The sequence below is a fragment of the Gossypium arboreum genome, chromosome 11, assembly GCF_025698485.1.
Source record: "Gossypium arboreum isolate Shixiya-1 chromosome 11, ASM2569848v2, whole genome shotgun sequence".
Lineage (NCBI taxonomy): Eukaryota > Viridiplantae > Streptophyta > Magnoliopsida > Malvales > Malvaceae > Gossypium > Gossypium arboreum.
Genome location: NC_069080.1, coordinates 7,635,840 through 7,652,760, shown reverse-complemented (window position 1 = coordinate 7,652,760; position 16,921 = coordinate 7,635,840). Strand labels below are relative to the sequence as shown.

Genomic DNA, 16,921 nt, shown 5'->3' with positions numbered 1-16,921 from the left:
GGAAAAATTAAGTTAGAAATCAGGACTAAAATATATATTTCAAAAAGTAGAGAGACTATAAATAAATAAATTAGAGTAAAAGACACTAAATTTACCGAAAATATATAATAAAATGGAGTTTATGTGAAATTTATTTTCAATGACCAAATGATAGTTTAGGGAAACATGATAATTAGGAGTGTACACAGTTCGGTTAAAATTGAATTAATTGATCTAATCGATTTAATTCAGTTAATAGAACAATGGTTGAATTTAGTTTGGTCGGAAATCAATTAATGATTTTTTGAAATTTTAGTTATCGGTTAATTCGGTACGAAACTAAATAATTAATCGAAATAAATAATATATATTATTTAAAGTTGTTTCTAATGTCTTATTTGTCATTTTCACTGGGTAATTAACTGAATTTCAAGATTTATGACGTGTTTCTAAAGACAAAATATATAGATTTTGATTAATCGATTAAATTAATTAAAATATTTCAATTCAATTAACAATTAATTATTTTTATATTTTAAATAATTTAATTAATAATAATTTGATTTAAATATTAATCGAATTCGATTGTTTAAACATTCCTGGTAAAGGAGGAAGAGGTTTGTGGGTCAAGACCAAGCCCATTCTTAAGCTGAAACCGAAAGAAGGCCTTTTAGACCTTCGTTAGCCGCTGCCGGTAATAGGAAACTCTCTCCCTCGGTGGAGAGAGATACTTGCCTTTTTTTTCCTTTAATTATTTTCCGATGGAAAACCGTTCTTTTAAATGAAGAATGAGAAAAAAAAAAAAAAAAAGGGACTTCACTTGTATTCATTAATAATATCATTTATCTATACAAATCCAAAAGCAAATATGGTTCGGTGGTTGATGCCACCAATAAAAACACTATCACCCCTAATGTAGCAAAGCTAGCTAAATGTCGTGCGAATTGATTGTCCGATCTTAACACATGCTTAAACACCAAACACACTGATAGCATAAAGAATTTTAGTTTTAACAATCAAGTGTCCAAACTAAAGAGTCCTCTATTTATCGATGCCACCCAAATCCAATGCCGATAAGTTTTCCTTCACCTCCTTTGCTTATGGCCTTACGGCGATAACACCTTCAACAAGCTGGGTTTTTTTTTCCCTCTTCAATAAGTCTGAATCAACTCATAGTCAACCTTCTTCCTTCCTAACCATATCTTTTCCCCCTTTTTGAGTTGAAAAAAAAAAGAAACAAATAATTTTTTTTCTTAAAAAGAAAAGCCATTTTCAACCTACATAATAAAATATTTGAGCAGTGGGGAGGAAGGAAGACCAAATCCAAAATTAGGAAATAGTGGTCAGGGTAAGTTGGGGACAGCTTATCTTAAATAATCTTTGAAAAAGATTCAAAGAGTAGGGCCCTTGTCTTCACACTTGACAGCCATGTGAACTTACATTAACAACATGCCTCTCTCTCACACAACTATACCTCTCAACAATATGACTGTAACTCAGCCACCCTCACAGCACTCTGCATTGAGATTAAAAAAACACTACAAGTTTAATCTCAGTAAAAAAAAAAAAAAAGATTAATTAATACAATAAATTTATATATTTTTAAAAAACTTGCAATTTAATTTTGATTTCAATTAGTTCTTTTTTTTTTCTGATTTCGCGCTTTGAATATGACTTGCTTTGTACCATTAAAACAGTTTTTTTTTTTTGGACATAGGCCATAAAATCTTACATGACGTATGAAAGAGGTGTGCCAGAGATTATCCAATCATATCCGACCATGAGACAATATGACTTTCACCCACAGGTGACGCGATCATCACTCCCAAACGCCTCATTATTATCATCAGGAAAAAATCAGAAACGCTTATAATAAAGAAATATAGAAAAAAAGGAAGAAGCAGAAGAACAAGAACGAGCAAAAAAACAAAAAGAAAGTCCGCACTCTACGTCTACGGTGGCACAACCGTGATTAAGACATCAAGTCAAGGGCAAAATCTAAGATGTTCGTTCTTTATTTGCTGAAAAAGACAAAAAGCAGACTAGCAGCGATATAATGTCGAAAAAATACCCGTAGTATTTATCAGCCAAGTATAATAGTATTTCGGATATGTTACAGGATCAACTTTCAAAAATTTAGAAATACAACATTTATAGTTAGATTAAAATATGTGGTAACTCTATACACTTTTGGTAAATTTAAAATATAATTTTTTTATTTTATTTTTTAGAATTCAAGTATAACTATCAACATAATTAAAATATTTTTGTATTTAATAATATCTATGTTTCAAAATTAATTTATATTTTAAAATTATAAAATAATTATATAGATTAAATAAAATGATGGTTAAAATGTTTGTTAAATAAAATTTTGATATAAATTTATATAGTGTAACCCCATCATTACTTTAATATTATATAAAAATAAAAAAAGCTATTTATAATTAAAATTAAAATATTTGCTTTAAAAGAATTAGTACGGATTTATTTAATAAAAATAGCATAACTTTGAAAAAGGTGGGCCCTCCAACGCCAACTTTCCAGCTTGAAATGGAAGACACAAATAAATATTTTAGGAAAGCTATTAACTTTACTTTTTCTCCCTTATTTTATTTCCCATATCTTTTTCACCAAATTACTATTTTACCCCATTTTAATTCAAGTTTCAAATTCAATTTTCGTTTACCGGACGTGAAATTCTTCTTAACCAAATTTTATATATCGGGGTTATCAATTTACCTACTAATTAATACTTATTTTAACTTTTATTAAAATATTTTATTTTTCATATTTTGTATTTTCATTTTGTTTTCTGTGTTCTCTCGGAGTAAAAGTCTCTGTTCAGACAAGAAAATAAAAGAACCGGCAGCGGTTTTCTGAACTTTTTTTTTTTATCTTGAGTAACAGTTTTTTTTTATATAAATATTTTAGATTTTTTTTGGAAAAGAAAATTATGTTGGTTGGACAGAAAAAAAAAAAAGTTTCGAAGTACTTTGCTACAGGGAAATGTGAACAGGTCTGAGAAGAATAGTGTCAGTGAAGAGTTTGTTCTGGTGTGGTGCTTAGAAGTTACAGGTCATGATCTCTACATTTAACATCGTTTAATTTCTAAGTTTATTTATAATACTTTCTTTTGATTTTGATTTTTTCTTCTTTTTCTTTGATTGAGATGAAAATAATTTTTTTTTTAAAGATTTGGTGAGTTACAAATTATCTTCTTCTGTTTTTTTTTAAATGCTAAGCTTTGCAGGTATGAGTGTTTTTATGCTCAACTATCAGCAATTCTCTAGGTTGATTACGTAATTATTACTGTCACAGTAAGGTTTTTGTTGAGTATTAGTTTGTGTTAAGAAATTGTGATCATCACAACTAAACTGAAAGTTGAGTTTTTTTTTTTAATGTACTTTTTTTTTTCCGATTTTTTTGGGTGTATTTTGATATCTTTTTTTTTTTAATATTAATTTACAACTTCCGTTCTAAGTGAAATAAGTGATGATGGAGCAAAATATAGGAGGAGGATGTGTGTATCGTATAGTTACCTTTCTGATTTTTTGTTGAAGATTTCTGTTTTATAGGTGACCGGCTTGGAGTCTGTTAAGTATAATTTAATATTTGCATGGAGACAAATTCAGGTGTTACAGTGATAGGAGCAGAAGCTCCATCAGCTTATCAAATGGCACCTAGGACCGAAAATGTTAGCCAGATTGGTGTCGGCTCAACAACAGAGGATGTTTCACCAGTTAGTGTAGGGTTAACTGGTAGTATAGAAAAGAAAAAGAGAGGTAGGCCTAGGAAATATGGGCCAGATGGGACAATGGCGAGGGCATTGTCACCAATGCCTATTTCCTCAGCTGTCCCGACCAGCGGAGGTGAGTTCTCGAGTGGTGGCGGAAAGCGTGGGAGAGGACGAGGTAGCGGGTACCAGATTAAACATCAGAAGGGAATGGACTTGGAGAATTTAGGTACCAAGCTTTTCTGTGGAAAGTTATTGCTTTTGATTCAAATTTTAGCATACTGTTGTTTTGTTTTAGTTTGAGTTCAATCATGTTATAGATTCTTCAAAACACCTGATTGGTTTGGAATTTTCTGAATGCCACTTTGAAAGATTCTATATGTGAAGTTGATAATACTTGTTGACCTTTTTGTGGGACCTAATCTGAGATGCCGTTGTTCAGATTTGGGAGGATGTTACTGGTTTCTGTGAATGAGTGGCCTTTTTTTGTGACTGTAGAAGGTCTAGGAATATTCTGTCTTTGATTTTATTTTTCAAGAAGGATTTTTCAAGATGCTCCCAGTGATATAAACAAAATGAAACTGGTTAAAGCAGCAAGATCGGTTGATTAGTAATATCTTTTGGTCTGAAAGTATGTTTCTTTCTCTGACCATCTGGAATCTGGTTTAAAGGGCTTCTTTGCAAAAATATGTAGTAGATCTATGTTTGTTTGACAAACAGGCTAAAGGTATATCAGCACATGATTTGTTTATTTGTTTAGTTTAACAGTGAAATTCTGTACTTACAGATGTTGCTTAAATGATTTATAGGTGAATGGGCTGCTACTTCTGTCGGGTCAAGTTTTACTCCTCATGTTATCACAGTCAATGCTGGCGAGGTAAGTTTTGATATAGGAAACAGAGAGGAGTTTATTCATTTTATCGGGGAACATTCTTATGCTTCATTTCTATCATTGCCAAAGACTTGTGTAGGCTTTCTGGGTCCATCCTTTTCGTGGTCGCTAGTGTTCTTTTCCTTGTTCATAACTTTTTTCTAGACTTTAGACCTTCGATAGGCTATATTCGTGGTCTCTAAGGTGATCATTATCTACTACTTTCCTTATATTTGATTTTGTGGTGTTTAAGGATGTGACAATGAAGGTGATATCATTTTCTCAACAAGGACCGAGAGCTATTTGCATCCTATCTGCCAATGGAGTAATTTCAAATGTTACACTTCGTCAACCCGATTCTTCTGGGGGCACTCTTACGTACGAGGTTAGGCAATTTTGAAATTACTATCACATTCTGAAATATGAGGAGTTTCCAATAACATATAGTCTAATTTATATGCAAAAACGGTAGTCTAATCTGTAATGTGTTTGATTATGGAATTTGAATCAATGTTTTGTTGCATGATTCTAATGTTTGCAGTACTGTTTAATATAAGTTTGTCAAAGGATTTCATAAGATACAAGACATTCTTTAAAATATACTCATTAATTTTAAAGGATGTTATGCCTATAAATGTTCGTACGCTAAGGAAGACGTTTGCTGCTGAGAATGTACTTTATAATGCAGCCGAGTAAGTTGAAGTTCCTCCTGGAAAAACATTTTCAGGTCTAATTTGAAATTATCAGTGCATAAAACTTGGAATGCTTTGGGAGGAATTGATTATAAGATGGTTCGCATTATTCTCCGAAGGATAATGCTATTAGGTGTGTGAAAACCACTGATTATAAAGATACAAATGTCAGGTAAGATAAATACTCGTGAAACCAAGTAGATAGTGCATATCGTTTGAAGGGAGAGGAGGGGGTTGTCAAAGCAAAATTTTAACCTCAAAAAGCTGGAACTTTTTTCCATTTTGACCTCAAAAGTTGTGCCAACTATGATGCTGAACAAGGCCAACATGAACTTCTTACTCTGTTTTGATTTTCTAATCGTTAATAGAAAACTTTGTCTGTCCTATTTTCTTGTAGGGTCGCTTTGAGATACTTTCCTTGTCTGGATCCTTCATGCCTACAGAAACTCAAGGAACGAGAAGTCGATCTGGTGGAATGAGTGTATCTTTGGCAAGTGCTGATGGCCGTGTTGTAGGAGGAGGAGTTGCTGGGCTTCTTATAGCTGCCAGCCCTATACAAGTAAGCCTCTTAGTGCTAAATTTCCGGTTCCCTTTTAGAATCAATAATATGTTTAATTTGAGGGGCTTCAAGTGATGGCTAAGTACTCGTCTATCGGCTCTCAAGCTCGTAGTCTGAGTTGTATGAACACCTGAGAGAAGTGCATGAGACATCTTTCAAAATATTGTAGAGAGCTGGAATGGAATTGATTCATACTTTGCCTTTCACAATTGGAAAAGATTTAAGAGTCTAGACAAATCTTGGTCTCAAACACATTGATGATTAATCTTTTGTTGAATTATCAGGTTGTTGTCGGCAGCTTTTTACCTGGCAACCAGCATGATCAAAAACCCAAAAAGCAGAAGATCGAGTCCATACCAGCTACTGTTGCACCAAACCCGAGTATGGTCGCTGCACCAGCTTCAAATGCTGAGAAAGAGGATGGCATAGATGTTGTTTCGCCACAACAAAATTCGAATGCCCTGAAACCAAGCCTCACCGGTGCTACCTTTCGGAGAGAAAATTGGGCGGCCACCATGCAGGAGCCAAGGAATTCAGCAACGGATATCAACATTTCGTTGCCAGCAGGTTAATCTTATAAAATCAGACTCGGAGGCTGACTAGACTAAAATCCCTGATGTTTTTCGTTCATCAAAGAGTACGGAGTGTTATGTGTTGTTGAATATTAATGTAGGATGATGAGGTAGGATTAATATCCAGCTAGGTTTTAATGTCTCAGGCAAAGACAATGTTTTCTTCTTTTTTTAGCCTGATTGATGAGAGTTGCCCTAGATTTTAAAAGATCTCCCAATTATGTAGTAGTGACATTTTTATCATTTCTATTCATATGGTTTCATTTTTCATTCAACTACAATGACTCTTATCATACCATTATTAACCTGCTTCTTCCAGTATGCCAAATTACACCCTAAACTATAATATGTAAACCTTGACCCTCCATTTTCTACTTATACGTTTGAACAACTATAATATATACAATATAATTTTCATGAATTGAGAAAATAATATGAATCATTTTAAATTAGACTTTTTCAAATGTTAGACTATCTACTAAAGCCCAAAGTCTCACATGGAATTTGGGAGGGTTTAGATAAGGTTTAGCTCTTAAAATGGGTGTGCAAAAAAAAGAATTTAATTGAATTATGAACTTGGTTTGGATTTCATAATTCATGACCCGAATTTGACCTAACTTGATCCATTTTGAATATGACAATATATTTTTTCATTTTAATCATAGTTTAAAATGAAAGGAGCACTGATTAAAACTCTTTGTTGACAACTTATCAATATTCATATAATTTTCTCTCCCTCAGTTTGTACCAAAAAAAAGGTCCTTTAAAATATGTTTTTTAAATATTTAAAATGATTAATTTCCAAAACTAAAGTAAAGAGGATGACTTTGTGTATAAATAAATAAAATAATAGAATCGGATGTAGGGAGTTTGACATTGCAAACAAAACAAATAAGGAGCTTATGTATTCTCGTTCAACAACACATGCTTCTCAATCTGTGTCTTTTGCTGTCGGAAAAACATGAAACGTCAATATGTCTATGTACCAGTTTATAATTATGTTATACATCCTCTACTCTACTAGTTATCTTGCCCGACTCATTAATCGATTACTTTGCCCAACACTTCTTTTTTTTTTTTTTACCAAAATGACACTAAATTTAACCATTTTAATAAAATTATTGTTACTAGTAATTAATATATCATGTAATTTCATCACATCAAGTCATATAATCGATTTAACAAAAGATTTAATAATAATTTACCAATTAAGAGGCGACACGTAATTTATGAGTATCTCCCTTAAATTTTTTTAAATCTCATTATAAGACACATAACCTATGAATGTCTCACGCAATAGTCATTACTCTCTTCTCTCTTTAATTTTTTTATGACTTTTTCACTTAAAACAACATTTATTACTTTCAACTCATTAAGTAAATTGCTACATCAAATAAATGAGACATTGAACTTAGACTTGTCTATGAACCGAGCTAAATACTTGCTTGAAAAGTAGGAGAGTTTGGACAAAAACATAGATCCTAAAAACAGGCTTAAACAAAAAAAAAAAAATTTTATTTTCTAAACGGGTGAAGCCTCAGGTAAACTTTTTTGCTTGGCCTAGCCCAAATTTTCATAAAAAAAAATATTGTTGCTATTTTTTTTATTTTTTACCTGTTTTTCATTGTTTTGCTATCATTTCGTTATTATATTGCTACTATTTTGTTGTTATTGTTTTGATATTGTATAATTCTTGTTTTATTATTAATTTAGCTACTATTTTATATGTATTTGCCTACTAAATTGTACCTATCTTAATGTTATTTAAGTTTTTTTAAAATTTTTCCATTTGTTAGGAAATATTTATTTTAATTTTTAGTGTATTTGATGTGTTATATTTTTAAATTTATTTTTATATAAAAATTTTAATGTGGGTTGTGCCGGACTCGAATTCTAACATTTTTATTTAAGTCGGACTTAGATAAATTTTAAGCCTATTTTTTAGGTCGGGCCAAATCCGAACCTAAACATACCTAATTTTTTTACTTACCCAACTCATAAACAACTCTGAAAGTTTGTTGTGGTTTTACTTTCCCCGCCATGGCGCCAATGTAGTGAGTAGACGAGCAATGTAAAAAGAAGAAAATTGCGTGCGAATTATGAGAAACTAATAGTTTGTTGTTAGGATTTATAAATGTGGAGACATATGCTTGGAAGTTTCCCATTGAAAAGGACATGGACCAAACCACCCTGGTTTTAGGCTAAATAAATATCAAGTCAAATAATAAACAATGACCCAATTTACCATATATTGCAAAAATTGTTGACATGGAGATGGAATGTTATTATAATTCTCAAGTCACCAAATTCTACTTTTCTTTCGCACACTCTTGTTTCGTCACTATATTGGTTTTCCACAAATACTTCCAACATCCAACCTATTTCATTTTCTCTTTTGGTTTAAATAAATGTTCCTAAAATGCTCAGAAATTTCCTCCTGCACCTTCATAATTAACTTCTTCCCATGGTTTTAATATTGCAATCAACCAGTCCTCTTTGCTTCCAGGAAATAGATGAGTAGCTTTTTTTCTGATTAACTTTATATAGCTAGTAAATCTTGCCGTTGTTAATTTAGTGACAAAAAACCTCTTATTAATGGCTAAAACTAGCAAAATGGAGGGAGGTGGTGGGTTCCCTGCCTTATGGTTTTTATCAAGTATTCCTTTGGTCATATTATTGGCTTTGTTACTATCAGCTCCTATGCATCATGAACTTGTTTTCTCCACCTATGACTTCATCGTGGTGGCAAAGTCTTGTCCCTTAGCTCGGTTTACCGTGTTCTACGCTATCCTTGGCATTATTAACATTATTATTGGAAGCCCTGATCATCAAGATGCAGCTGGTCATGAGTTCAACCATCCTGTCCTGGATTTAGGGTTTGTCAACATAGGCGCAAAAGAAGAAAAAATTTATTATGAGGGCAGTGACGTTGAGGATGTACAACTTTATCATGGTTACGATGAAGAAAACGATGATACTCTTGGCACAGAAGATGGTCAGGATAGTGAAGAAGATGAGGAAGATAATGATTTGGAAACGAGAGTAGAGGAATTCATAGCCAAAGTCACACGAAAATGGAGAGAGGAATTGCTTACGGAGAGGCTTTTTTGCATGGCACCAACTTAATTACTCTCAACTCCACTCTCACTGCTATATCTGCAGCAAAACCTATGTATATAGAATAGGTAGCATCCCACAGCCCTCCGTGTCTGTATATATGTATATATATGTGGGGATACAAAAATATGGAGTATGAGAGACTTGGTTAATTCTGTAGATATATAACATATGGTATTGAAAGAATAGATTAGGTTGCTTGATTCCATCCTGCAGCCATGACTGAGTTAGATGAATTGGATATGGAGAATGTTATAATAAGTAGATAAGGTAGTTTTATTTAATAATTCCAGAATATTTGTAATATATACACTGTTTGATGATGTAGTATTATAGAGGAAACACTGGTGGTGGTTGAATCCTTTTCTGTCTAAAACAAAAAAAGAATAGCTCACATTTCCTCTTTTATTACCAAAGTGAACGTGTTATCATAAGAGTGCACGTATCTTTTTACTATTATATTGCAGTTGGTGAAAGAAAACAAAGAAGAAGAACAAGTACCTGGTTATTTCTTTAGTTCGGGTTTGCTGAGTTGAATCCCAAGTTTGGCAGATAATGCATATATGTATATCCCAAATTATCATTTATTTCAAGTGAGTTTGAATGACCGGTGTTGTGTAATTCAATATGTTATATACGCTATATAGTATCTAATTTTATCACCACCGCTATTTTTACTCTAACCACAACTAATCCCACCAACCATCCATACCCAAATTTTTGTTTGCTGCTTCACCTTCATTTGGATCTTTGGTATTAATTACTTATCCTTCCTTCCTTCTTGGTCTATCATGTTGCTTTTGCTCTGCCCCCAGGCATTACCAGTTGTTTCCACTCATCTTTAATTTTATTATACACACTTTGTTATCCTCATAAGTTGTATTTATATTATTATTTAAGTTTTTAATCGAGTCAGAGCCAGATCACCAACTCGATTAGGAACTAACTAAAATAAGTAAAATTATTAGATGATATTTTAATCTTTTCATTTTAAAAAATTAATAAAAATATATGGATATGGTAAGATTTGAATCCACACTCATTGGGTTAGTAAAATTTTTAATTTGCTATTCAATTAAAATTTTATTTTAATATTTTTATACATTTCAATTTTATTATACATATTTTATTATCTTCATCTGTTATATATCTATACTTCTATATACTATTGATTAAGTATTTTACTGAGTTTGTGTTACCCTTAATTAGGTCACCAACTTAGTTAGCAAAATTATAGAAATATCTTTTCGTAATTAAAATAAATTATATTATTCGAGGGTAATTTATTATTTTTATTTTTTAAAAACCAATAAAAATACATATAGTAAAATTTGAACCCGAACTAATTAAATTAATAAAACCTTTAATTTACCACTCAACTAAATCTTTATTTTAATGTTTTATATATTTCAATTTTTATTTTGTGCACTTTATTACCTCAATCAATTGTGTATATATTAATGTATTTGATTGAGTTGGTATCATAAGTTAACTCGACAATGACTCAAGATTAATGACAACATCATGATAAACAAATTCAATATATATATTTTAATTTTAACATCATACATATTTCATGTGGCATTATTATTAATTAGTTTCAAACCATACATTTCATTATTTATTATATGTTATTTTTAAACACACATTTGAGTTCTAAATTTGTGATTTTTGACGAATATGTGTGTGATAGAATTTCTAATATATATTAATAATTTTGTTGATTAAATTAGTGCATAAATTAACTCGACACTAACTCATGATTGATGACAATACGGTGATAAACAATTGTGTTCATTTAATATTCTTAATTTGGTGTATTTATGTGTTTAAATTTGATTACACTCATAATTTAATCTATTTTATTCATTTTAATATTGTACATATTTTATAATTATTAATTAGTTTCAAATAATATGTTTTATTATTTATTATATGTTATTTTTAAACATACATCTATATTCTATATATGTGGTTTCCACAAACATAGTCGTGTGATAAAAATCTTAGTATTATTATTAAAAGTTTGACTGGGTTGGTGTGCAACACCCCATACTTGACCCGATCGTTGGGTCCAAGTTTTGGGATGTCACATTCGTTGTCGGAGCACTTACAAATAATTACCATTCCATTTAACCTTTTGTTCATGCTGTTAAGATTATTACACACTCATAACATGATTCACAATCTTATCCGAGTATTATACGAGCTTATGAAAGATTTTTACTAACCTAAAGTCGAATAAATATTAAATTATAAAGTTTTAAAACTTTCGGGTTGATGCCACGACTTTGGGGATTCTAAGTCGCAACGTCACTGACTGTTTGATTCTCATCAAACGTGAATTATGTTTTCAATAAATACCTTAAAGTACTCAAATATTAAACAACTAGACACTTTCTTTATTATTTCATTAATTCACCTATGTATATGTCATACTTTATACAGTAAAGTTTATTTCATACCCCTTTTCTCCCAAAATTTGATGATGATGTGGTGAGATGTGTCAAGGTCACCACTTCGTATAAAAACTTCAATTTGATCTTTCACCTATGCGATGAAAATAATGTGTTAAGTTTGTGAAAGCTTTGTAAGTACCCATGAATTTAAATCTTATCATTTCTTTAATTTAAAAATAGTAACAATATTACTAATATAATTTCATCAACATATCATTTATATCAAGAGATTATTCAATATATTTATGTAACAAACTTACTAACACTTTAATTTACTATATTATCACTTCACGTTTTAACATAGATTGTTATTGGAATTCACTTGCCATGCACATATATTTCTGTAACAGCCTAATTTTCAGTGGTATCGGGAATAGAGATTTGAGATCACCAAATCCGACGGGTGAGTTAAAAATTTAATAAATTAATACCTATGAGTCAAATGCGAATATAAAAGCATTTTTGAATTAGTGAATTTGGTGATTTAAAAGAATTAATTAGGTAAATTGGGTCGAGAATGAGGTATCGAGACCTCGACTTCATAAATCGAGCCATAAATATTTTTAGAAATATTTATGGAGTGTTGGTGAGGTAGTATTAAAATTTAGTCAGAAAATTTTGATGTTTGGGTGGTTAATTAAATAAAAAGGACTAAATTGAAAAGGGTGTAAAAGTTGCTAGAAGGATTAAATAGCTCAATTGTCAAATGAGGAAGGACCTAAAGTGAAAATAGTCCTAAATGAGATATTTTGGGCGGCAATAGCTGAGAAAAATCTGGAAATGGATGAAATAGTGGCAAAATTGGAAAATTGCCAAAATTGGCTAAATAAAAATGGGACTAAATTGGAATATCTAGAATTCTCTTCATTTCTCTTCATATTCATCAGCTGAAAAACAGCCATGGAGGAGGGTTCAAGCTGGTTTTTATATCAGCTGAAAAACAGCCATGGAGGAGGGTTCAAGCTGGTTTTCATACTCTAGCTTCATATAAGTTTAATTCTTGCTTTCTCCTTGAAATTTTTATGTTTTTGTGACTTTTACAACTAAGTCCACTTGTTGAATTCATTAGTTTTTGATTCTATGAAAGAAATTGAAAGTTGCTATGAATATGTTCTGGAAGTATATGATGATTTGGCATGGAATTAGAGCTTTAAATTATTTATATGCTGATTTTATTGAAAGAATTGAATAGAAAGTGAATGTTTGGGACCTAATTGTAAAAGAGTTTGAAGTTAGAGTTTCATATGGAAATTCTGAATTTCAATAGTTATGAAATAACTTATAATGTCTAGAAAAGTATTAATTGAGAAAATTATCTTAATTGAGGGTTAATTGAGCAAGGACTGAATTGTATGAATTGTGAAATTTGGGGCAAAATGGAAATCAACATTTTGCACTAAAACTGTTTTAGACAGCAGTAGTAGTCTAACTTTGAAAAATCACCAAAAATTATAGAAATCGAATTAGAGGATGAATAAAATATGAAATTAAAGCTTATTGAGTCTAGTTTCTTATAAAAGAAATTATGTAAGCAATGGAATTGTAAATCATGAGATATAATAACTTTTGTGAGACAAGGTCAGAATGATTTCGAGTTCCCCTGTTCTGACTTTGGAAAATCATAAAAAATTGGATAAAATTAATTAGGGGCTTAAATTTATATGTTTAGAATCCTGAATGAGTCTATTTTCAAGAGAAATAAACGAGTACATCATTCGAATCCTGTACAAGAAGATAATTAATTTTTAGTGAAGAAGGGTCGGAACTGTCAGACAGCAGAACAAGAGAGACTTTAATGAATAAATTGTATTAATTGGCCCAACCAAAAATTATGAAATTTTTATGGTAAGAAGGTATATGAGTCTAGTTTCAGGGAAAATTATAGGATCTTAATTTGGAGTTCTGTATCTCAAGATAAAAATAATTTAGTGACCATGACACAGATGGACAGCTTGAATATTCACATAAGTAGATAGTGAAAATTATGGATAATGTTACCTACAAGTTTGTTGTTTATACTAAGGATGTGGAATGGAGAGGAGGAGGAGGAAAAATATGTATGAATATTCAGCTAGCATGGCTAATTTGTATGTTTTTGGCTCAAGGACTAAATTGAATAAAAGTAAAACTTTATGGGTAATTTTATAAAAATGTCGAAAATGACTAAATTGAAAGGAATGAATTGTTTTATTATCTAAATTATCAATTATCAATTTAATATTGGGTGAAATTTGGGAATAAGGTAAATCACCAATATGCCCCTAAATCTTGGTATTTCTGCAATTTAGTCAGGTAGGTTCGTATATCCTGCATGAGCATGTAAATATGAAAATTTAAGTATTGTATCGTACTTTATATGATATTTTTTTTGAATATATGAAAAGAATGTTACATGAAACATGAAAATGAATACTAAATAATATAAATTAATTGAAATTATTCTGAAAATCTCGGTAATGCCTCGTATCCTATCCCGGTCTCAGGTACGGGTATGGGGTATTACATTTAATGGTATCAGAGCTACGGTTTAGTCGGTTCTCGGATCAAACGTAGTATATGTGAAGTCTAAAAACACATGTCATTAAAATATGTGATGGTGTGATATCTCTCGACTCTAATGAAATTTGTTTTACTTATAGAAAGAGATGTTTTATAACCAAGTTAATTATGATAATGCTAAAAACGATACTCAAGTATACAAGTAGAAAGTTGATTATGATGAATCGGTAAAAAAAAAAAAGGGGGCAAGAATAAAAGTTTTATAATACATGTCGATGATGAATATTATGTTATATGTATTATTAAAAGTAAATTATATTACTATATGAAATATTGTCTTGATGACTAAATTACAAAATATATAAATGTGATATATGAAGTACATGATAAGGATTATTAGAGAATTATGAATGAATAGTGAATTTTGAAATATATTACATGTATTGAAGATACGAAAGATATAAACATATAAATTATTGGTACAAGGATTAAATTGTAAAGCATGTAAAAATATTATGCGAAAGGTGTAAAACTGATATGCATGTATGAAATAATTTGCCCAAGTAGACAAGATTAGAACTACTAGGATGTTAAGGGACTTCAGCATGCTCTCTGAATATTAGCACGTCAGTGCTCTCTGATTAGCACATTTGTGCTCTCTGATATTTAGCACGCCAGTGCTCTCTGATATTTAGCACGCCAGTGCTCTCTGATTACTAGCACGCCGATGCTCTCGATATTTAGCGCGTCGGTGCTCTCGATTAGCACATTTGTGCTCTCAGTATAGCACTTCGGTGCTCTCTGCTTCATTAGTGCATAATAATGCACCTCTCAGATAGGTCTGTATATCCAAGTGTTCTATCTAGTCTCTTGGGCCTCTGTTAAATAAAAAATTAAACAATTTTCGTTACAAGATAAAGGATTATCCACGAGTAAAAATGTTAGTTATGAAGAAGCGTACTAAAAAAGTACGGATAAATGTTTTATAATACTTGAGAATAATAAATGTTATATAAGTAAATACATGAAAATTAAATTATGAGGCTTTACGATCTATACCCTTTACTAATACGAGTTATATGCAATGAAATTCATGAGATTTATATTGATTAAATTCGAAGCGGAAAGTGAAAAAAGTTCAATGGTTGAACAATTGATAATACAATCGGGCGAGAATGCGTTAATAGGTAAAGATGGGTTCTGAATAGAGACATCAAATTTTTCTGAAAACTAGCTGGGATATACAGTACCACTGTTAAATAAAGAAGTTATTTATAGGAAAATCGATTTGTTCAAATATGGTATTTCTGAGAATGGTTGACTGAAAATTCCTTCCAAATTAATTTCTTGAGTGAACCGAATGATGTGAAATTATTGATGACTATACTAGTCAATAGATTGGTGAATAAATTGCAAAAATATTTGAATATAACAGTTATAATTGGGTATATTATAGTAAATTTTTGGGATATTATGTAGGTATTTTATATGTACTGATATTTTCAGAGGCATATGCAATTGTTAATGTTTGGATGCTATAATAAATATATTAAAAGGTTAGATAAATATGCTAATAGACAAAAATTATCGCAAGTTTGATTGATTCACAAGCGGTACTACTCTATCTTTCTTTGATTTTCCAAGCTAATATATGTGATAAAACACTTGATAATAAGATTCATATGATATTATCTTCTATTCCTGTTGGTAAAAGCTCTGAGAGGCAAATGTGAAAATTGAATTGAAAATAAAATGTGAAATGAAAGGATAGAAAATGGATATAAATGATAAACTAGGTAAATATGTGCAAAAAGAAACTATAGAATTATAGAAATAATGAAATTCATGATCAAAAGAAAATAATGTAAAGTGTTTAGAGATACATGCCATATAAATCTGTGATAGAGTGATGCGTATAATCCGATCAAATTTTTATTTTACTTATAGACAGGAATACTTTTTAAGCGAGTTATTTCAAAAAGTGTTGAAAGTGACACTAATGTGTCTGAGTAAGAATGTGCTTATGATGAGTTGAAACTTGGAAAGGTATGAAAAGAGTTCATGATATGGATGTCATGATGTATGAAATGAAATAAAAGTTTATCTTGTGATGAGCGCGCCTATGTTGTTTGGTATTTATATGATGTTATGTTGATTGATAAATGATATGTTAGATGTGTTTATATATACAAGAGCTAAAAGTCGAGGCTTTACAATCTTCACCCCCTATAATTATGGTATTATATAATAAAGTTTATGAAATTTATATTGAATAAGTTCACAAGTGTGAAACAAAAGAGTTCAAAAAAAAAAAATAGTTTTTCCAATGAAGTTACCTAAAAAAAAATCTTTAATAGTGACGACGAATATTCTTAAACTTATTAAAAATACTTTTTCACAGTAATTTTAATGTCAATGATAAATTAGTTTTACATAA

General features: G+C 30.7%; 1 protein-coding gene across 2 annotated transcripts; it reads left to right on the top strand.

Moving 5' to 3' along the window:
• Window positions 1–2,668: 2,668 nt before the first annotated feature.
• On the top strand, window positions 2,669–6,690 carry LOC108460990 (AT-hook motif nuclear-localized protein 1-like). Of its 2 annotated transcripts, none has more exons than XM_017760730.2 (6): window positions 2,669–3,057; window positions 3,558–3,944; window positions 4,525–4,592; window positions 4,840–4,971; window positions 5,676–5,837; window positions 6,122–6,690. In XM_017760730.2, the coding sequence occupies exons 2-6, from the start codon at window positions 3,599–3,601 to the stop codon at window positions 6,407–6,409; spliced, it is 996 nt and encodes a 331-aa protein (XP_017616219.1). In that variant the 5' UTR covers window positions 2,669–3,057; window positions 3,558–3,598; the 3' UTR covers window positions 6,410–6,690. The 2 variants fall into 2 exon arrangements, with proteins under 2 accessions (XP_017616219.1, XP_052878009.1); XM_053022049.1 differs by having other exon boundaries at window positions 3,052–3,180.
• The last annotated feature ends 10,231 nt before the right edge of the window (window positions 6,691–16,921 follow it).